This window comes from Narcine bancroftii, chromosome 1 (genome assembly GCF_036971445.1).
Source record: "Narcine bancroftii isolate sNarBan1 chromosome 1, sNarBan1.hap1, whole genome shotgun sequence".
NCBI lineage: Eukaryota > Metazoa > Chordata > Chondrichthyes > Torpediniformes > Narcinidae > Narcine > Narcine bancroftii.
The window spans coordinates 48,988,181-49,012,204 of NC_091469.1; the positions used below are offsets into that span (position 1 = coordinate 48,988,181).

Genomic DNA, 24,024 nt, shown 5'->3' on the forward strand with positions numbered 1-24,024 from the left:
CAAGTAATATCAAAAGCTCAACGCTATTTGTCCATAAATGGAGCTTGGCCTGCTGAATACTTCCATGATTTGATTTTAGATATTTGATCAGCATATCTTATTCAAATCAGTAAATATGTCAGGAACTTTTAGAGACAGTCAACTAGATAACAATGGAGAGAAAAGCTACATCAGAAGATGACAAGATTCAAGTAAAACTATTATACAAATCCTCCAGATCCATTTCCTTTTCCTTGACCTTTTTACTTACCCCACAATAATCTATTTGCTTATCATTAAGGGCCTATATTAGTTATGGATGCACTTTCCTGCTTTTTCACCACGCCCTGTTACATCCTTGTTAAATAGAAGACTAATTGTAGCTCTTTAGTATCTTGTTTCAGCAGCTATCTATACATTGTAGTTGAAATTATATCCAAGTCTGTTCCCAATACTCCCCTAGATTCTGTACTTTCAGCAATTTAATTGATAGCTAGAACATTTTTGATTTTTCTTTTCCTTACCCACTGATACCACCTTGAAAACCTCAATTAACTTAGAACTATTGCAGAGATCAGCCAATCAACAATAACCAGATATTAATTTGAACTAGCATGGTCTGTATGTCACAGTATCATACAGGACAAATTTGCTTACTCATGGGGATTATTTGTGCATTTATACTCTTCAAATTTTGGGGCTACATCAGGAGTTTTAATTTATTCAAAATAAATGTTACATCATGAAAACATGAATATATTTCCTTATTTTGTTTAAGCATTGAAGGTTCCGGAGAACTTAGAACATTTCAAATTGAAATGGCTCATCTGAGGCAGAGATGTGAAAATGTGAACAAATTACTTAAGGTTGACCAAATAAAAAAGTACAAAAAAGCTTGGATAATTAATAGAATGTAGTTAAACACAAAGAACTCCGTTGCTTAAACTCATATGCATTGGCATCGCACACTTCAGCCATTAGGGTGTAGGCAGCTTAAACAGTGATATAAGGTATCAAAAGTCAATTCCTATTTTTAATCAACATTTTTAACTGGTGGTGAACAAAAGCTTGGATTTTGCATACATGATCTGACTGAAAACAATGAAATCAATCAGTTTTTTTCCTCCAGATTAGTCAGCCTTCCATCATTTTCCAAATTGCACATAATGATTGTTTTAATTACTTTTAGCATGAATTCTTATGGAAAATTTTCATATGTCTTCAAATTTTACTTACATGCAATGCTATCAAGTGTAAATATGCTTAAATACTATAATTTATTACTACATTATCCATATTCATCAAATCTGTTACAGCAATATTTTGACACTCACCACATTCAAAAAATATGTAGCCATTGTTTATAGATTTCGTACACTTTCAGCAAGATTCATACATAGCTTAACAATGCAGGTTTTCTTCTAATCCATTGCTTTAGAAAATTCTCCTGTCAATCACTGTGACGTTGTTTTTGCACACAGCACAATTAAAGGGGAAAAAATTGCAATGCCTGCTGGAAGTGTACTCATGAAATACTTGTTCACAATACCTCAGCATAAAGGTTTACTTCACTGCACATTTACAAAACCTGATACAATATCTCAAAAAATACAGAAACGTGTGTGTGTGTGTGTGTGTGTGTGTGTGTGTGTGTGTGTGTGTGTGTACATCTCACACACAAAAATATAATGATGCAAAATGACAAATCAGTACACCTAAAGCTCAGATGCATCATTAATTTTGATGATCTTCGAGCCACTCTACCATACTGCAGCTGCTTCATGCTGTATTAATCAGGTACATGTTTAAAAGAAAACATCCATGGAAAATAGAATGATTCTGCAATGTCTATTATTCTCTTTTGGAACACAAGAACATGCTTGACAAGTGAATGGAAACCACTTTTGTGAACTGTGACAATCTGTATGGGGAAAATTGCAGCAAAAGAAACATGTTATGCCCTCAAATCAATTTCAATGCCAGGGCAGGTTCATGAATTTGGTTATTGTGGTCTTCCCAAAAGTGCAGAACAAGTCCTCAACATGAGCTAGGAACACATGGAATTGGGGACATGGATGGAGGATTGAATAAACAATGGAAGGCAGCAAGTTGTGATAAAATTGAGTGCTTTCCTGGTTGGAGATGGTTAGTAGGTTGATGTAGGGATTGGTGCTGGGCCCTCAATACTTCACAACATACACAAATGACTTGAAGAAGAAGTCCAAGTATTGCATATCCAAGTTTGCTGATAACACTAAATTGGGTGGATAAGCTAAATGTACAGAAGACAAGAGACTACAGATTGGTTAAGTGAGTGGGCAAAGATCTAGCAGGTGGAGTACAATGTTGGTAAATCTAAGGTCATCCATTTTGGAAATATAGATCAGATTATTATCTAAGTGGTGAAAATTTATAGCATGCTGTTGGTTCTGGGAGTGCTTCTATATGAATCACAAAAGGTTAGTGAATGAGTCACAGCCAGACAAGCCACAATCTTATTAACTGGCAGAACAGGCTTGGTCCAGATGGCCAATTTCTGGTCCTATTTCTTGTATCCTTGAGCTGCTTCTATTTCTTATGTTTGAAAGTGCTTTTGAAGAAACCTTGATACGTTTTTGCAGTGCATTTTAGTAGACAAATTGTGTACATTACAAAAACAAGTCAGGACATAGTAGCAACTCAAATTATTAATTGAACTGTCAATCAAGCAGGTTTCATCTTGGGTGGTAGTCCAATCAAGTTACCCTAGTAATCCAGAAACCAAAATTCAAATCCCATCATGGCTGATGTGGAATTAAAATTCAGTTAGTAATCTGGAGTTGATGACAATTTCTCATTACTGACAATTAGAACAAAAACTTGTCAAAAAAATCCCATTTTCCATATATTTTGGTGCACAAGTTAGTTGAGTCTTGAAACCCTCAAAAAGCAAAGATATCAGGGGTTGACTTAGACGCCAGATACAAAAATGAGACCTTAAATTCAACTCAAAAAAACCGCTCGACAAAGATTTGGTGTATAGATGGCACTTGAAACACCAAAGAAGAACCCAACCTACCACAAATTTTCAAGCTACTAATATATTAGAAATAAATTTTTATTGTAAAAACATTTAAAATCCTACAAAATCACTATATCGTCTGAGGCAAAGACCTCAGCAATCACATCCAGAGTCTCACTGTTTTCATACTGGTCCCAGACTGAATCTGCTGAGTCAGCTTCCACTTTGTCATCAGTGTCCCACAACAGATCATTAAGTGCACAAGAGGTACTGCACTTTTTGAATGTTTTTATTAGTTATGCCATGCTTTGATCACAAAGTCACACAGCATATCAAGCGATGCAGCAAACATTTCCCTGCCCTTTTTTAAAGGATTAATTTGCACTCATCATCCAAGTATTCGATTCTTCACGCACATGATCTTTATTTGGCTTGTTCAAGCAGGCATCTAGAAGCTGCAATATAGAAGCTAACCCACCTGGGATAACAGCAATGAAAATTATATTCAAGATCTTGGTGGTTGCTGAGCAATTTTTGTCTCATTTTATGAGCTCCGATTTTAGTAAAATGGGATTATCTTTATTAGGGATAGTACAGACAGGAGGGACTGAATGGTCACAGCCCTTTTGATTTGGTTATTCAATACATTGGAAGAACTGAGGGAAGGTTTTTCAGTCTGTTCCAGAATCGTGGACAGCCATTTTTGTAGAATTCAGACCAAAGCATGCTCTGTGAATGACTGGGCCTTTTCAGTGGATTGACCTGTACCAGGAGGGTCTTTTTGAGAAGGGGCTTCATTTTGATTGTGATTAACAGTGGAGGTCACTTGGAGAGACTGCTTCATTTTAAGTGTGACTAGCAGTGAATTTACTTGGAGAGACTGGTGCCAGGGTCTTGGAAGCTTCGTGGAGGCCACCCAGTTCAAGTCTTGCCTAAAAAAAGGACCAGGAGTGTTGTGACTGCAGCTCGTGTGGATGGACATTTCTTCAAAGGAAACGTAAAAAGAATTCGTGAGTCTGTAGCAGTAACAACTCCAGTCTCCCCATCATTTCAACATTAATTCTGGGCATCAAATTTCAAAGGCCTAGCTACCACACTGAACTTGAAAGACTGAACTTTAAAGTAACTTTCTAGATTTTGGCCTGGGCTGTAATGGTTTGGGCATATCACACACACTAGACACCTGTGCATAGGTGGGGATAGATTTAGTGTTAAGAATAATTTAAAAGACTATAGTTTAAGAGTAAGAAATAATATTAGTGTTTTAAAATTAAACACTGTCTTGTTCATTGCCTATTAATGTTCATTACATGCAGTTCGTAACAGTCTTAATACCATATTTTTCCTGTTCATGCAACGGTTGCACCAGCCAACTACACCTTTAAAATCTTTACTGTGTTCTGGGTTAGACTCTGCCCACTTCAGTGCCTGTGCTCTTGTTTTATTTTGGGTGACTATGTAGCAATCTTGCCCCTGTTCACATATCCATTCTGACTTCATTTTCCAATTCTAGCCAATGAAGGAGTCCTCTTCTAGTGGAAAATTGTTTCTTTGGTATTTTTCTTAAAGCATCTTCATTCTTTCTCAAACTTTCTCTTACCAACTGATGTATCTCAAATGTTTTTGAAACAGCACAGTTGCTGGATTTCTTGGCCACTTTTAACTTAAAACTCACTTTATACTTTCGTTGTTTTGCTGGAGGTTCCATGATAACCACCACCTTCTGGTAACGCCCAACAGCTCAGTCAATGTTACTTTTGGGGCGGATGGGGGGGGGGGGGGGGGGTTCGACTTATACACCTGATACATAATAAAACCATGAAAATGAGTCTGAAAATGGAGACCCGATTTATCAGTAGGCCAACTTGTACATCGAAATATATAGTAGTTCATCTCATCTAGCCTCCATCCAACTAGACCAATTCTCCCAATCTGCAGTGTTCATGATGAAGCTGAAATTATGTTATTATTATGTATGTTATCCCAAGGGATCCTTAGGAATACATCTGTGTATTTTCTTTTCAAATTAAAAAAAATGTTTTAGACATTAAGCACGGTAACAGGCCCTTTCAGCCCTGCTGCCCAATTGGATTCAATTGACTTACATCCCCAGTACATTTCAAACAGTGGGAGGAATCCAGAGCCCCTAAGGAAAATGTAAAAACTCCTTACAGACACACAAGATTCAAACCCCAGTCCCAATCACTGGTGCTACAACAGCGTTGCGCTAACTGCTACGCCAACCGTGCTACCCTTTGATAAATTTTTGAAAAATAAGAATGAGTGGTTTTAAGCATTTCCTGGATGTATCTAATCTGAAGAGGTGCAAACGTTCCCCCCTCCCCACCCCCGCAGACTAGTTTGCCATTCTTTGGAAGGATTCTATTTTATTACACAGAAATTGGCAAACAATAAATTTCTAATAATCCATAATTTTTAGCAGGTTTCCATCTTAATGGATATGATCCCACAAACACATTTTTAAAAACATATTACACAATGCTATAATAAATATTCCAATGAACCACCGAGTTGAAAAGGAGCAGAAAATAGACAAGAACTTTGGACCTGGCTCTGGCTGCAAGCCTCTCCTTGTTTTTCTCCCTAATTATTCCAGACTAACCCAATCCCACCCCACAGCTCTAGCCATTTGTATCCTGCATCTCCAGCTTTCATTCCAGACCATTGTGAAACAGATGCCAAACAATCAGAAAATAGATAATCAAAGTTCTACTGTACTGAGTATAAACCGTGAAACTTTCAGTTTTTAAATCAATCTTTAATTAATGATGGTCTAAGACTGTAGCAGGATAGATAGAGAAATATCTATCAAATACAAAGTTGGACAGAGAATTGGTGGGTAGAATTTATCCAGACAAGTGTGAGGCATTTAATTTTGGGAAGTCAAAATGGGTTCGGTCACGTATAATAAATGATAGGGTGCTAAGGAACGTTGATGAACAGAGAGATCTTGTGGTTCATGTCCACAATTCTCGGAAAATGGTAACATGGGTTGATAGAGTGAAGGCAGCCTTATGAAAGCTTGCCTTCATAGGTCAAGAACATAAAAGGTCATAGAACATAAGCTGCAAAACATTGGTTTGACTGCAACAGTATTGTGTGAAGTTCGAATCAATATGCTGGGGGAAGGGAAAAATTAAATGTACATAATCTTGGCATGTTTTGTGTTTCTTCAATCTGGTTCATTACTTCCAGGAGAGGAAGAATTAATAAGTCTTTTAATGTTTTATAGAATTCTACTGGGAGTCCATTCTCTCCAGGCATTTTATTGTTCAGTAGCTTTTTTTAATATATCCTATTTCAAATGGTTTTATCAATTTATTTTGCTTCTCTTCTTGCAATTTCGGTAGTTCAATTTTAGCTAGAAACTCATCTATTTTGTCTTCTTTCCCTTCGTTCTCAGTTTGGTATAATTGTTCATAGAATTCCTTGAAGTTTTCATTGATCTCTGTTGGGTTATATGTAATTTGTTTGTCCTTTTTCTTTGATGTCAATACCGTTCTTTTAGCTTGTTCTGTTTTAAGCTGCCAAGCTAGTATTTTGTGCATTTTTTCTCCTAGCTCATAATACTTCTGCTTTATCTTCATTATGTTTTTCTCCAACTTATACGTTTGTAGTGTTTCGTATTTTATTTTTTTGTCCACCGATTTTCTTTTTGTTGTATCTTCCTTTGTTGCTAGTTCTTTTTCTGTACTTACTATTTCCCTTTCCAGCTGTTCCATTTCCCGATTGTAGTCCTTCATCTTAGTTACATAACTTATTATCTGCCCTCTGATGAAGGCTTTCATTGCATACCATAATATAAATTTATCTTTCACTGATTCCATATTTATTTCAAAGTACATTTTAATTTGGCACGCAATAAATTTTCTAAAATCCTGTCTTTTAAGTAGCATAGAGTTTAATCTCCATCTATAGATTCTTGGTGGGATGTCCTCCAGTTCTATTGCTGATAACGGGTGAGTGATCCGATAACAATCTAGCTTTATATTCAGTCTTCCTAAATCTCCCTTGGATATGGGCTGACAACAGGAACAGGTCAATCCTTGAGTATGTTTTATGTCTACTCGAATAATATGAGTATTCCTTCTCCTTTGGGTGTTGTCTCCTCCATATATCCAAAAGTTGCATTTCCTGTATTGATTAAACTATAAATTTGGCTACTTTGTTCTTTCTGCTAGTCTTTTGTCCAGTTTTATCCATCTTTGAATCCAAATTAAGGTTAAAATCCCCTCCTATCAATATATTCCCCTGCGTATCTACAATCTTCAAAAAAATATCTTGCATAAACTTTTGGTCCTCTTCATTAGGTGCATATATTATTGAGCAAATTCCAAAATTCTGAATATATCTGACACTTTATCATTACATACCTCCCTGCTGGATCTATTATTTCCTCCTCTATTTTTATTGGTACATTTTTATTGATTAATATAGCTACACCTCTGGCTTTTGAGTTAGATGATGCTGCCGTTACGTGGCCTACCCAGTCTCTCCTTAATTTCTTGTGTTCCACTTCAGTTAGATGCATTTCCTGCTCGAATGCTTAATCTATTTTTTCTTTTTTCAGGAAATTTAATAGCCTCTTCCTTTTGATTTGGTTATGTATTCCATTAATATTTATAGTCATATAGTTCAACATGGCCACTCATACTCTGTTTACTCCTCATTTCCACTTCCTACCACCACCTTTACCCTTTTCCCCATTTTCATCTCTCTGTTTTCCCTTTTTGAACTCAATGTATGACAACAATTCTAAAACATAAAATATTTCAACAACTCCCACATCTAAAATTCCCTTAACCCCAAGTGTCCCCCCCACCCCCCCCCCCCCCCCCCGCTCTCTGAGTCGCCCCTTGTCCCTTGTCGGGCACCCACAACTCCCCTCTCCATTTGGACTGCGAACCCGTTCGCAAGTGTCAACTGATTTTACTAAAACGGGTCTTGGTTTTTGTTGTGACTGTGGTTTTGGGGCTAATGTTCTGTGTGCTTTTTCTATTTCCATTCCTTCCTGTATTTCTGGCATTCCCAGGACTTTTTGGATCCATTCTTTTATAAATTCTTTCATATCTTTGCCTTCTTCATCTTCCTTTAGGCCCACTATCTTTATGTTGATTCGCCTACTATAGTTTTCCATTATATCCATCTTCTGAGCTAACAGCTCCTGTTTCTTTAACTTTTTTGTCACTTTCCTCCAATTTTCTTTTCAAGTCGTTCACTTCCATTTCTACCGCCATTACACGTTCTTCCACATTTTCTAATCTTTTCCCTACATCTGTTATGACCAGCTCTATTCTACTCACTTTTTCTTCTGTACTTTTCATTTCATTAAATTCTAGTGTCAGCCATTCTTTTAATGCTTTCATTTGTTCTTGAAATTTTTTAAAAACTATGTACTGTCCATTCATTTTACCTCCTATTCCTCTGTGCAGAGCTTGGTGTTCTCCTTCTTCTTCTTCTGTGTCTGCTCTTGGGTTTGTGTCTTCTATTTCTCTTCCTTGTATCTGTGTCTCTTCTGACCTTCTTGTTGAGCTGCTTATCTCAATTTGTTGGGTTTTTTTTTTCCATGGTGTCTTGATGTTGGTCCTCTTCTTCTGGGTTGGTTATCTGTTCTGTCTCTAGTTTCCTTTTTTCTTTCTCACCCCTCCCGTTCCCATTGCTCTCTTTATCTACCAGTTGGGGGCCCTGCTGTCGGGCCTTTCTCAGCTGTTCATGCTGTGGAGTTTCACTCCACAGCTGGTCCCCCCTCCCGTCGGTGTTGTCCTTGTCGTGCGCATCGTGCATGCGCGATTCCTCGCACATGCGTAGTTGCACACCCATTTTGCTCCGAGACCCTGCAGGGTCTCCACTAACCTCGGGGAGTGGGTTCCTCGTTCCGCGGCGGGTCCCTGCTTTTTTGTGCACCTTTCTCTTCCGGCGTCTTTCTTTCTTCTTTTCTTCCCATTGTTTTTGGTTTTTCTTTCTTAGGCGCCATTTTCTCCACACCTTTATTTTTTATTTGTTGTGATTTGTGTGTCTGGGGCTTTGCTTTTTCTTCACTTTTTTTCCTTCTTTTCTGGAGAGGGCTGGTATTCTCCTACCGGCCACTACTCCATCACGTGACTCCTCCCAATCTACATCAACTTGAGTGATCAATTAAAGAATGGAATCACCACTGTAATTAATCCATGGGAATAATCCGTCAGAAATATGAACTGCTATAAATCAATGATTATTGCTGCTTATGAGCTGTTGCAATAGTGCACTTGAATATTGTGGGCAGTTCTGATTTCAACACTGTTGGAAAGATGTGGTTGCAATGAAGAGGAGATTTAGCCTGATGTTATCTAGATTGAAAAACTTTGGTTTTGGAGAGAGATTGGATAGACTAGGCTTGTTTCTCTGGAGCAAAGGTAATTGAGAAGCAACCTGACAAGAGATGTACAAAATAAGATGCACAAAATAGGATAAATGGTAAGAATCATTTTCTTGATTAAAGCATAAAAAAGACTCCACAGGTTTAAAATAAGAGAAAGAATTTTAAAGGGGACCAGAGTCAAATCTTTTTCTTTTACAAAGTGGTTGATATCGGAAATACTGTGAGGAGTTGGAACCAAATACAACAATGTTTAAGAACAACTAAGATGGCCCTTGAAAAAGCAAGCTAAAGAATACAAACCTAATGAGATCTGTGTCAATGAACGAAAAAGTCAGCACAACGTTGTGGGCCAAAAGACTATTTCTGTGTTGCAATGAATGTTCCTATTCCTAGACCAATTTAATGAACTAACAAAATTATTTTCTTTAATTAAGACTTTGCAATACATTTTACTTGACTCAAGCATAGATAATATTCATAAACTATTGTTCAATCTCACATTTGCTGACACAAATAAAGTGCCTTGTCACTGAAGTCACTGATAACTTGTTGGTCGTGGAGATCAGCAAGATGGGATAGATTATTGACCAGTATCACTTGCATCCAGGGTGATTAAGTGTTTTGAGAAACTGGTGTTGAAGCACATCAGTTTCTGTCAGAGAAGTTTCATGGATCTATTCCAATTTGCCCAACATAACAAGTCTACAGCAGATGCTATTTCACTGTACACAAAACCCTGAAACCCTTGGACAGCGAAGATGCATACATCAGGATGCTCTTTAATATTAGCTTCAGCATTCAACAGTATCACCGCCTCAAAACTAATCAAACTCGAAAACGTGGGCCTTAATAACCATTGTGCAATTGGATCATGATTTCCTCACCTCAGACACCAGCAGATTGGCAAGAACATCTCCTCAACAATCGACATCAGAAACAAAGCACCACAGGGTTGTGCAATTAGCCCCCATTTGATTCGCTCTACACCCATGACTATATGGCTAAGTATGACAAGACCACATACGAATTTGCTGACAATACCACCATAGTGGGCTGTTTAAAAAGGGGTGATGAGTCAGCATACAGAAGGGAGATTGAAAACTTAGCTGAATGGTGCACCAACTACAACCTCTTACTCAATGTCACCAAGACTAAGGAGCTGAATAAAGACTTAAGGAAAAGAAAACCAGAGGTGTATGATCCAGATTTGAATTACTTGGGGGGGGGGGGGGGGGGTCACAATCTCAGAGGACATCAAAACTGCACATATTTTAACAATGTGTAGGTTAAAATCCACTGAATCAATAGTAAAAGATAAGGTTCAAAGAGTATAACATTAATAGTCCTTTCAAAATTAAATTATTTTTAGCCAGAAAGTGCCAAGTTTGATTTAAAGTTACTAAATTCATTGCGTACTCAAGGACTCATCATACTGGTGCCATCATGAAGAACGCACATTACCACATTTAATTGCTTGAGTTTGCAGAAGTTCAGAAGTTCAAAAACAAAGCAAACCAAAAATCTTGAAAAGCTCAACCCTCATCAAATGCTTTCAGAACAGATGCTCACTTTGAAACAAATCTTGTAAAGTTATTGAAGTCAAAGTAGTAATAAATTTACAAGATGAGGGCAAACAAAAAAAACCATTTAGTTAATACCAATAAGCAGTAATTATCGTTCATAGCACTTCACATTTCCAAGACAGGTTATATTACATGTTACAAACAGCAGTGATTTTTTTTTAAAAACTTAAATTCACCACTAAAAATTAGAGGATTTTAATTTTTCCCTTCCCCATCCCATAATGATTAGCAACATTATATAGCAGATGAAAGGAGTTAAGAAAATTGGTGAGCAAATCCAAATTCATAAAATGCTTTCAAAATTCTATTTTGGAATGATTTGTTTGAAAGTACAATAGCCACTCACTGTGCACACATGGTTCCATTGTTCTAATTGCTTTAAAACATCTTGCTGGAGATTTTCATTGAACATCTTTCGATACAACTGCGGCAATTTTGAATACCAAATTCCATTGGTATATTTACTCAACATTTCCTTTAGACGATACTGCACCAGCTCACTATATTGGTTTGACTGAAGTACTGATGAATCACATTTTCCCGTATCCATGGCATCACTCCAAACAGCTAAAAATTAAAAGAGTGTTTATCAAAACCAACAATAAGATGCCTTTATTGAACCAAAAATCATGGGGACAATAACAAGGATTGTTATATTAGTATTCAACAAAAGTATTAGTTACATTGAAGTCACTGGGGCCTTCAGCTGGTCAGGTAAAGTGCAGGCCTGTCTCTTCGCCTCAATTACCAGCCTATTCTAAGGTTCCTTGCATCTGTTGGATGAAGTAAAATCTTGGGAAACACAAATGTGATTTTCAACACTGCTTTATTCACCAACTTATCAAAACTGAACACATTTCAACAATGTGTAGGTTAAAATCCACTGAACCAACAGTAAAAGACAGGGTTCAAAGACTATCACATTACTTTTCAAAATTCAATATTATTTTTAGCCAGTAAATGCCAAATTTGTTTTTAAATTAAGTTACTAACTTCAGGGACATGATTTTCACCCCCTCCCCCCAACCCATTAATGAAATGAATGAAATGATCACAATCTATTAAGGTAAATTTTCAGATTTATTGTCAGTGTACAAACGGAACTATGACACTGTGGCGCTGACAGGAGCTGAAGGAAATCACTACTGCCACACCGAAGATCGTTAACTGCTGTTTTCATTCAAATTCAGCCTGTCCCTTTAAGGGCAGCATGAGCTCAGTCACCTGGTGCATTGTGACATCATAATCATGCTGAAGTCATGACGCCATTTCCCCATGGTTGCCCTGCCACGTGGCGATATAAGGGGGGCCGGTTCACCATGAGGATGTGCGCCGCCACACAACTCCCCCCCCGCCCCCCAGAACCAGCTACGTGTCTTGTCGCTTTGGTGGCCGGCCCTGGCGCTTGGACCGTCTGCACCAGCTGTGACAAGTCCAAATGAGCGGCTTTCATGTGGTCCACAGTAAACAGTTCTTTCCTGCCCTCCACATCTAAAGTGAAAGTTCCACCCGACCGCTGGAGAACCTTGTACGGCTCTTCATATGAGCACTGCAGTAGGGCCCTCTGTGGTCCTCTTCGGACGAGCACGAATTGCACCACATCCAGTTCTTTTGGTCGATGGGAAGGTTGGGTGCCGTGGTGTGATGGGGGTAGTGGGGTTAGGTTGCCCAGTGGTTTAAGGAGTTCCGTGACCTGCTCACCTTCATTGAGCATCGTCTCGGCCTCCGGGTCGAAGAATTCGCCTGGCAGGGAGAGTGATGCACCATAAACCATTTCTGCTGACGAGGCTTGCAGGTCCTCCTTGGGCACCATCCTAATCCCAAGGAGAACCCAGGGCAACTCGTCCACCCAATCGGGGCTGGAAAGTCTTGGCATCAGAGCTAACTTTAGGTGTCAGTGGAACCTCTTTACCAACCTGTTAGACTGTGGGTGGTAGGCTGTGGTATGGTGCAGTGTTAACCCGAAAAGCCTTGCCAGCTGCGACCATAGTGCGGATGTAAATTGGGTGCCTCTGTCGCTAGTGATGTGCGCCGGCACGTCATAATGAGTGATCCACTGACTGACCAGAGCGCTAACACGTCTCCGCTGAGGCCTCATGTACCGGATGGCTTCTGGCCACCTGGTTGCTCTGTTCACTATGGTAAACAGGTAGAATGACTCCCTGGACACCAGCAAGGGGCCCACGACATCCACGTGGATATGCTGGAACCTCCGCGTTGCAGAGTCAAAATGTCCTGAGATGTGGGTCCAGGGAGCTTGAGTTTTGGTGTCATGCTGCTGAGCCTGCTTTAGTTGCATAGTCAAGGACAGGAGCTAGCGTGCTGATGGCCAGGCGGAAGAGCACATCTGCAACTACATTGTCCTTGCCCGCCCAGTGCTGGATGTCTGTAGTTAATTTGGACACGTAGGACAGGTGGCGCTGTTGCCTGGCCGACCATGGGTCCTTGGCCATAGCCAGTGCTTGGGTGAGGGGCTTGTGATCGGTACAAATGGTGAAAGTTCTGGTCTCCAAGAAGTATCGGAAGTGCCAGATGGCCAGGAACTACCGTTCAAACGCATTGTATTTAAGCTCCGACGGCCACAAATGCTAACTGAAAAATACCAGTGGGCACCACTGCCCATCTAGCCACTGTTCCAGTACTCCCCCAACTGCCGTGGCAGAAGTGTCAACCGAGAGCGTCGTGTGTGCTTCCAGGCACGGGTGCACCAACAAAGTCGCCTCTGTGAGGGCTTGTTTCGTTGCAGCGAAAGCCTCGTCCGCCATTCCGACCAGACCAGGGTCTTCTCTTTCGTCATGATCAGCGTAAAAAGAGGGCGCATGATGCGGGTGGCGTTGGGAATGAATCTATGGTAAAAATTTACCATTCCCACAAATTCCTGCAGGCCCTTGAGGGAGGAGGGTTTGGAAAAATGCTGGAAGGCTGCCACTTTCTCTGGTGCCGGAGCTGCCCCAGACGCTGAGATGATTTGCCCCAAGAACTGCAATGTCTGTTTCCCAAACCGGCATTTGGCATTGTTGATCAGGAGGCCAAATTCTGCTAGCTGGGCGAACAGAGTACACAGATGGACCTTATGCTCTTTGTGGCTGGCTAGCAGGACGTCATCTAGGTAGATAAAGACAAAGTCCAAATCCCTACCCACTGTGTCCATGAGACACTGGAACGTCTGGGCCGCGTTTTTCAACCCGAACGACATCTGAAGGAATTCAAACAAGCCGAAATGGGTGATAATGGCGGCCTTTCCAATATTATCAGGATGGACCAGGATCTGGTGGTATTCCCGCACCAGATAGACTTTTGAAAAGAACTGCGCGCTGTGGAGGTTGGCCGCGAAGTCCTCGATATGGGGGACCGGGCATCTGTCTGGAGTCATGATGTCATTTAGCTGTCTGTAGTCTCCGTAGGGCCTCCAACCCCCTGATGACTTCGGGACCATGTGCAGTGGCGCCGCCCGCCCAAGAACTGTCCAGCCGCCGAACGATGCCCAACTCCTGGAGCCTGGAGAATTCCTCCTTTGCCTGTTTTAGCTTCTTCGGTGGCAGCTGTCTAGCTCTGGTGTGCAGCGGGGGGCCTTTTGTGCAGATGTGATGGAAAACTCCATGGCGGGGGGTGGCGATGTCGAAGCATGACTCCAGGATGGCAAGGCAGTTGCTGAGAATCTCAGCGAACTTGTCTGTGGCGGTGGCTACCATGGCGATTTTGGGTCTGTCGTCGTCTGTCGTGCCCAGGCGCACCGAGTGAAAGGTGCGGGTGTTGAGCAGCCTCCTGCCCCTCACGTCCACCAGCAGACCGTGAGCCCTTAGGAAGTCAGCCCCTAACAGCGCAGTGCCCACCGATCTGTACCTGTGCCCTAGATGTTGACTGGAGAACCATTGGCAGCCCATAGGGTTGGACCAGGGGTCCTGGTTCAAGTTTCCTGTGCTGTAGGGGGGAGGGCACTCAACTCAGCCCCAGTGTCCACCAGGAACTGGTGGCCCATGGACTTGTTAGTGATGTAAAGGAGGCTGTTCACATGGCCAACCGTGGCAGCCATCAACGACAGTTTGCCTGGCCGTACCCCTGGAAGTCACAGGGCTGGCGGCACTTGAGGGCTTTCACTCCCCAGCGCTGGTGATAAAAGCACCATGTTGACTGGGTTCCCTCTGGCTTGCGCTTGGAGGTATCCTGCAGACGGCAGGGCTCCAGCTTGGAGACTTGGCTGAGGGATTGTGCGCCAAAGGGCATCTGCCCTGGCTACAGCCTTGCAGGGGTAGGAAAAGTCCTCTTCAGACAGATGGAGCCAGATATTTTTTGGCATCTGTTCAAGGAATATCTGGCAGAAGAGAAAACACAGCTAATTATCCTCCGCCAGGGACAGCATTTTGTCCATGAGAGCTGAGGGGCTGCGATCCCCCAACCCATCCAGGTGCAAGAGCCTGGAAACAAGCTACTGGGGAGTGAGGCCAAACTTCCCCAGGAGTAGATTTTTGAGGGCAATATATTTGCCCACTGCTGGTGGCCGGTGAATGATGGTGTCCACCCTCACCGCTGTGTCCTGGTCCAGCGCACCCATTACGTGGTTAAAATTCTGTGGTGTTGGCTGGGATGTTGTGGAGGTGGAATTGTGCCTCCACCTGCCCAAACTACGTCTGTGGGTGATGGGGCCAGAAGAGGGGATGTTTGAGGGCTACTGTGTTCACCTCAGCTGCGTACATTATTCACTGGGTCCAGATAGATGTCTGGGCCCGTCGGGGTCACCACTGTGGCGCTTCCAAGAGCAGAAGGAAATCACTGCTGCCACACCGAAGGTCGTTAATGACTGTTTTTATTAAAATTCAGCCCGTCCCTTTAAGGGCAGCATGAGCTCAGTCACCTGGTGCATTGCGATGTCATAATCGCTGCCGAGGGTGCGCGCTGGAAGGGATGCTGGAGTCAGAGAGAAACCTCTGATGACACCATTTCCCCATGGCTGCCCCGCCATGTGGCGATACAAGCGGGGCCGGTTCGCCATGAAGATGTGCGCCATCACAACATCACATAAAAGCCTGAGATAATGTTTCCTGCAGGCAAGGGAGAATTACCACTCAATTGGTAAGGCAAAAAAAAACTGTACACAAGAGTATACATGTAAACCAAAACTAAACAGATAACAAATGTAAACAAATTGACTGCAATACAGAGAATAAAAAAGAAAATCATCAGAGTGCGTAAAAGTCCTTAAACGATTCTCTGATTGAGTTTATTGTTGAGTCTGATGTTGGAGGGGAAGCAGCTGTTCCTGAACCTGGTGGTGCGAGTCTTGTGGCACGAATACCTCTTACCTGATGGCAGCAGTGAGAACATAGCGTGTGCTGCGTGGTGTGGTTCCTTATAGATGTATTGGTACTCAGTAGTGGGGAGGGTTTTGCCTGTGAGGTTCTTTGAGGACTTTATGTTCAGGGGTATTGGTGTCTCCATACAAGACTGTGATGCAGCTGGCCAGCACACTTTCCACCACACATCTGTAGAAATTTGCCAGGATTTCTGGCATCATACCAAACCTCCACAAACTCTTGAGGAAGTAGAGGCATTGACGTGCTTTCTTCACGATGCCTTTGGTGTGTTGGTTCCAGGAAAGCACCTCTGAGATAGTGACAACCAAGAACAAATTTGTTCACCTCTCCACCTCTGATTCCCCCAATGATCACTGGATTGTAGACCTCTGGCTTTCTTTTCCTTGTATCTGTGTCTCTTCTGACTTTCTTGTTGAGCTGCTTGTCTCAGTTTGTTGGGGTTTTTTTTATTCCATGGTTTCTTGATGTTGGTCATCTGTTGTGTCCAGTTTCCTTTTTCTTTCTCACCCCTCCCGTTCCAGTTGCTTTCTTTATCTTCCAGCTGGGGGCCCTGCTGTTGGGCCTCCCTCAGCTGTTCGTGCTGCGGAGTTTCACTCCACAGCTGGTCCCCCCTCCCGTCAGTGTTGTCCTTGTCGTGCACATTGCACATGCATGATTCCTCGCGCATGCGTAGTTGCACACCCATTTGGCTCCGTGAGCCATTTTTGTAGTCCTGCAGTCGATGAATCGCGACCCTGCAGGGTCTCCACTAACCTCGGGGAGTGGGTTCCTCTTTCCACGGTGGGTCCCTGCTTTTTCATGCAGGTAAGGCCTTCACCTTTCTCTTCCGATGTCTTTCTTTCTTCTTTTCTTCCCATTGTTTTTGGCTTTTCTTTCTTAGGTGCCATTTTCTCCATACCTTTATTTCTTATTTATTGTGATTTGTGGGTCTGGGGCTTTGCTTTTTCTTCACTTTTTTCCTTCTTTTCTGGAGAGGGCTGGTTTTCTCCTACCGGCCACTACTCCATCACGTGACTCCTTACCTCTGGCTTTCTTGAAGTCAATAATCAGCTCCTTAATTTTGGTGACATTGAGTGCAAGGTCATTGAAAACTTGGCTGAATGGTGCACCAACAATCTCCAGTATGCCAACTCATCCCCATCCTTCATACCAACCCACTACTGTTGTATTGTTGGCAAATTTGTAGCTGGTGCTATTGTTGTACCGAGCCACATAGTCATAGATGTAAAGTGAGTAGAGCATGGGGCTAAGAACACATGCCTTTGGTGCTCTGGTACTGATGGAGATTGTGGAGGAGAAGTTCTTAGCAATCTTCATTGATTGTGGTCTGGAGATCCACGATCCATGATCCATTTACACAGTGCGGTGTTAACATATGTAAACAAAGCAAAAATGTCAAATCCAATGAAAAAAAATTGTCAACCAAACAATTGGCTAAAGAACAGATTTTTGAAAAAAAACAAACAGGACAGAAGCACAGCTGTAGGGGATGCAAATCAAGAGTAGGCAGGTTAGGGACAGGTATCTCAAGCAGAAAAGATTGTAAGAACCATAATTCAATGTTGATGGTGTTGTGCCTCTGCCTTTTCCATTGGTATATTTGGCCAAAGCAAGAGGTTCAAGATCCTAACTACATTTTGCTCATACCTTGATGAAGGGCTCAAGCTTGGTATGTTGGTTATGTATCTTTATCTTTGCTATATAAAGTATTTGCCAAGGCAAATAGCGCCTTTGGAAGACTACACAAAAGAGTCTGGAAAAACAACCAACTGAAAAACCTCACAAAGATAAGCGTATACAGAGCCGTTGTCATACCCACACTCCTGTTCGGCTCCGAATCATGGGTCCTCTACCGGCACCACCTACGGCTCCTAGAACGCTTCCACCAGCATTGTCTCCGCTCCATCCTCAACATCCATTGGAGCGCTTTCATCCCTAACGTCGAAGTACTCGAGATGGCAGAGGTCGACAGCATCGAGTCCACGCTGCTGAAGATCCAGCTGCGCTGGATGGGTCACGTCTCCAGAATGGAGGACCATCGCCTTCCCAAGATCGTGTTATATGGCGAGCTCTCCACTGGCCACCGTGACAGAGGTGCACCAAAGAAAAGGTACAAGGACTGCCTAAAGAAATCTCTTGGTGCCTGCCACATTGACCACCGCCAGTGGGCTGATATCCCCTCAAACCGTGCATCTTGGCGCCTCACAGTTTGGCGAGCAGCAACCTCCTTTGAAGAAGACCGCAGAGCCCACCTCACTGACAAAAGGCAAAGGAGGAAAAACCCAAAACCCAAGCCCAACCAACCAATTTTTCCCTGCAACCGCTGCAACCGCGTCTGCCTGTCCCGCATCGGACTTGTCAGCCACAAACGAGCCTGCAGCTGACGTGGACTTTTTTTACCCCCTCCATAAACGTTTTACCCCCTCCATAAATCTTCGTCCGCGAAGCCAAGCCAAAGAAGATAAAGTAAATTGTTTGACCTGCTAAGTTTCTCCAGCATTGTGTTTTTAATTTAATCAATGTGTGTTTTACTCAAGGTTCAAATGGTGCTTTTGAAAACCAAGGAAAATTTTCACCAATGTTCAACAAGCCATTGAACAGTGTGATAATCTAACAAGATTATCATTTTACTATTCAATCGAAGTACTCGAGACGGCAGAGGCCCACAGCATCGAGTCCATGCTGCTGAAGATCCAGCTGCGCTGGGTGGGTCACGTCTCCAGAATGGGGGACCATCGCCTTCCCAATATCGTGTTATATGGCGAGCTCTCCACTAGCCACCGTGACAGAGGTGCACCAAAGAGGTACAAGGACTGCCTAAAGAAATCTCTTGGTGCCTGCCACATTGACCACCGCCAGTGGGCTGATATCGCATCAAACCGTACATCTTGGCGCCTCACAGTTCGGCGGGCAGCAACCTCCTTTGAAGAAGACCGCAGAGCCCACCTCACTGACAAAAGACAAAGGAGGAAAAACCCAACACCCAACCAACCAATTTTCCCTTGCAACCGTGTCTGCATGTCTCGCATCGGACCTGTCAGCCACAAACAAGCCTGCAGCTGACGTGGACATTTACCCCTCCATAAATCTTCGCCCACGAAGCCAAGCCAAAGAAAGGGGAGACATCTGTGCATATTCAGTATCAGAATTTATTGTCACGAACAAGTCACGTAATTCAGTGTTTTGCAGCAGCCTCATAGAGCAAATATTCATACAAACCACCTTAAAACAATCAATAAACAAAAATAGTGCACAGAAAAGTAAGGCAATGCCTTTGGTTCATTGATTATTCAGGAATATGATGGCAGAGGGGAAGAAGCTGTCCTTATGCCGTTGAGTGTTTGTCTTAACGCTCCTGTACCTTTTTTCCCCTGATGGCAGCAGAATGAAGAGGGCATTGCCTGGATGGTGGGGGTCCTTGAGGATAGAGGCTGCTTTCTTAAGACAACACTTCTTGTAAATGTCCTCAATGGAGTGAAGCCTGGTGCCTGTGATGTCGCAGGCAGAGTTAACAACCCTCAAGTTTATTCTTGTCCTCAGAGTTGGCACTTTCATACCAGTAATGCAACTAACCAGAATCCTCTCTACTTTACACTTGTAAAAGTTTGAGGGCCTTCAATGACATACTAAATCTCAAACATCTCACAACATATAGCCACTAGCCAGCGTCAACATGGAGGCTCCAAGACTGATCCTCGTAGATGTTGACACCCAAGAATTTGAAGTTCTTGTCCTTCTCCAGAACTGAGCCCTTGATGAGGACTGGGTCTTGTCCCCTGGCTTTCTTCTGAAGTCCACAATTATCTCCTTGGTTTTGCTAACATTGAGCGCAAGGTTGTTGGTGTGACACCACTCAATGAGCTGATCTATCTCCCTCCTGTGTACTTCCTCAATGCAATTTGTGATTCTGCTGACAACTGTGGTGTCATCTGCAAATTTGTAGACAGCATTGGAATTATGCCTGACCAGACAGACTTGGATGCTTAATTAGTAGAGCAGAGGGCTCAGCATGCATCCTTGAGGTGCATCTGTATTGATAATCAGTGGAGAGGAGACCATTTCCATTCGTATTGACTGTGGTCTTTCGATGAGGAAGTCAAGGATACAGTTGCAGGGGGCAGGGGAGGGGGGGGTGGGTTCAGAGGCCTAGAGTTTATATCTTCTTGACTGGCACTGAGAGAATAATGGTATTGAAGGCTGAGCTGAAGTTGATGAAGAACAGCTGTATGTCTGAGTTGCTGTTTTCGAGGTGATCCAGAACTGAGTGGAGTGCCAGCAATACTGCATCTACTATGGGGCAATTGTAACGATAGGCAAACTGCAGAGGATCTAGACCTTTGAGAAGCTGCCCATGGCCAGAATTAACATGTACCTAATCAAAGCATTTAATCACAGTAGAAGTTAGTGCTATTGTGCAAAAGTTGTTAAGTGAGTCCACATTACACTTCTAGGGCACTGGGATGATTGATGCCCCTTTGAAGCAGGTGGTAACCACTGACTGCAGCAACGAGAAGTTGAAAGCGTGAAAACTCCAGCTAGCTGGGTGGCACAGATTTTCTGTACCCTTCCAGTGCAGCATCAGGGCCTGACACTTTGCTAGGGTTCACCCTTTTGAATGATCTGACATCATACTCAGAGACAGCTATTACAGGGTCCTCAGTCTTTACAGATTTCTAGTAGGTTCATCTCATTAGGTAATGAAGCATCACAGCCATCTATGGTGTTTGTCCTTACTTTGTAGGCTGTAATGGCCTGTACTCCCTACCATTGCTGTTGTGTATCTGCCTCTAGCTTCCTCCGGAATTGTCACTTTGCTTCAGATATGGCCTTCTGCAGGTCGTACTTGGGCTTATTGTAAATATCTAGATCCATGGCCTTAAACATCCTTGATCTCACCCTCAGCAAGTTGCAAATTCTCTGATTCATCCAAGGCTTCTGCCAGCATTTTTAGTTTTACACTGATAAATTCCAACTTGTAGAATGTGCTTGTAAAAACCATTCATCATCTGCAATCCATGGTTTCAAGTGACACTGATTGGGAGGCTAAACAGGTACTACACCTTGCCCAAGGGTGACTGTAGGCTATTAGATAGAAGGAATGCCTTACAGCTCCTTTTGCTGAGCAACTGTATATTAGCAAAAACATGACAATATAGGTGAATAAAAGATTTTCAAAAAAGTGAAATGGGAAAATAGAAAGTCCAGAACAACATTCAAATATTGACATCTGGACACAAAGACATTGGTTATGATCAATGTATCAAATTGGATTGCTATTTTATTGTTACCCTTCAAACTAACCTATCTTACTAACACATCTAATATCCCATCAGCTTCAGCAGATCCTGCAACAAGCTTTATAAATTAGTGCAAGTTGTGGACATAACATTATATGGCAGACTGTGTGTTTGACAACTTTACAGGTAAAGGCAGTAAACCATCATAAGGGAGAACCCTTACTTCACCTCGTCCTCATCAATTTTGCAGTTACAATTCCATCAGTTCATGACATAATTTCCATTCTGACATTGAAGACAATCTCCTTTGGGTCACACAGCACAACCTCCGTTCTACCAGAGATAGATTTGGGTACTCAAAATAGGGTCTTCATGAGGTTTACTAGGCATCGACAGCAGCAGAATCCTATCCCCTCATTACCAAGTGTATACCAGCAACATTGCTGAAGATGAGGTGCTAACCTAGAAAACCATGCTTGCTAGAAAAGGAAATGATTGGAAACAAGCTGCAAGCAAACACCCTGACAAAAGGAGAACAAAGACCTGCAGTGATGCTTGGTCCAGTGACCGGGGAAAGCACTTAATTGGCTGTAAAACACTTTGGAATATCCTTGTGACAGATTGTTATATTTTATATTGTATATAGTTATGTTTTAAAGGAGATAAATTGTGGGGATTTTTTTTTAAGTCACAAAGGCACAAACACTTCACAACAAGTAGATCTCATTTAAAATGCCAGAGCTCCGCAAGCCAGACAGTCTAGGCTCTGAGTGCCTTTGCAAAAACTTTGAAGAATGCTTATAAGGACTTCACAAATAGGTGTTAAAGTCAGTGAGTTAGTGAGAATTCAGTTCTACAGTTCAGCAGCAGCTGGGACTGGAACATGACAAGCTTGTGGAAAAACCCCATTTTGAAGATCGGTTGTGAGTTCTTAGTTCAGCCTGTTCAAAGCCCTTGTGGTCCATTCAAGAGGAGATGGCTGGCTGTATAATATTGCACCTGAGATAAGGGAAACAAAAAAAGAACTCTATGGTGACCTGAAAGAAAGAGGTTATCTCTGGAAAACCCTGATGGGGCAAGTTACCAAAGTGGCTGATTGGAAGGAATCAGTTTGTGCCCAACAAGCAACAAATTCTCTTTGAAAACCAACAAGTACCTTCTTGAGCATAATCATTTACCTTTCAAGCACCAAAGCCTGGTGAAATTCAGAAATGTTAAATTCTGTACACAGTATAAGAATTGCTTAATAACAGTAAGCTTAGAGGAATGAAAAGTGAGATTGGACTGTGAATCAAAGAACTTTGAGACTTACACACACATTACATACACGTGCACTTAGAATAGAAGAGGGTTAAGTTAATAGTAACAAGTTTGAGTTTGATCCTGTTTTTATGTTTAAAGATAATTAAAAGCAATTTTTATTTAAGTATTCATTTGTCTTGTTGAATTTCTATTGCTGCTGGGTTTTGGGGTCCTCTGGGCCCATAACATCTTGATATCCACTTTTAAATGGACATTATTTATCGATATCACTGGTAGACAAGCATTTATTACCCGTTGACTGCCATTGATCTTGCAACAATGAAGAACTGATGTTAATATTTTCAATATACAACTTGGGGGAAATTTATACATCATGTTGTTCCTACACACCTGTTGCCCTTAATACTTCATGGCAGAGGTTGTAGGATCACAATGGCCAGTGAGAGCAACTTCAGAATATTTTGTAGATGGGATCTACTGGTGGTGGGAGAAATTAATGTTTACGGTGATTGAAGGGTTGCCCATCAACCAGATTGCTCTGTCCTGGTAGCATTGAGCTTCTTGTGGGTTGCTAGTACCTTACTTACTCAGGCAATTTATTCCACCTGACTTGTACCCTGTCATGGAATGGCCTGAAATGACACTAGCTGGATACCCTCTAACTTGCTCTTGTTACTACTGCAAATGGGTAACTTTTCCAGTTGAACTTCTGATCAATACTGACTTGCAGAATTTTGATAGAGTTAGCAGTGCGATCATGGATTGATTGTTAGATCCTCTCTTGTTGGAAATGGTCACTGCTGAGCACTTCTCTAATAATCTCAGCCCATGCTCTCAAAAGTTGTCTGGTCTTGAAGCATGACAGCATGGACTACTTTATTCACTGATCACTTGCAAATGAAACTGAACATTGTGCAATTAACAAACATCCTTTAACTCTGACCATGTCATAGAGAAGATCATTGATAGAACAGACAATGGGTAGGGTTAGGACACCGCCCTGAAAACTGCAGTGATGACTGGGGCAATGCTGGAGAAACTCAGCAACTCGTGCAGCATCTTGAGGATTTCTGGGGCTGGGAACAACTACTTCTAACCACATTTCTTAGAATCATGTTTGACTTCAAACCTTTTAAGTTTTTTCATTTAAACATTCATCTTCTTTAATTTTAATATGTAGTCAGGTGCTACTTTTATGTCAAAGGCAGGCACTGCCACCTCCGGAATTCTGCTCTTTGATCCATGTTTAGCTCAAGGCAGTGATGAGATT

At 42.1% G+C, this 24,024-nt stretch overlaps 1 protein-coding gene across 5 annotated transcripts in view; it reads right to left on the minus strand.

Annotated features, from left to right (window-relative positions):
* LOC138758053 (tudor domain-containing protein 7-like) overlaps window positions 1–24,024 on the minus strand; it is a 113,198-nt gene that overhangs the window by 36,569 nt on the left and 52,605 nt on the right. For 3 of the 5 annotated variants that reach the window (XM_069926423.1, XM_069926412.1, XM_069926404.1), the window contains exon 6: window positions 11,289–11,509. In XM_069926423.1, the coding sequence (XP_069782524.1) occupies window positions 11,289–11,509 (221 nt within the window). Of the gene's footprint in view, window positions 1–11,288; window positions 11,510–11,625; window positions 11,694–15,634; window positions 15,715–24,024 lie in introns of those variants that run through there. The other 2 variants (XM_069926435.1, XM_069926429.1) reach the window with 2 other exon arrangements.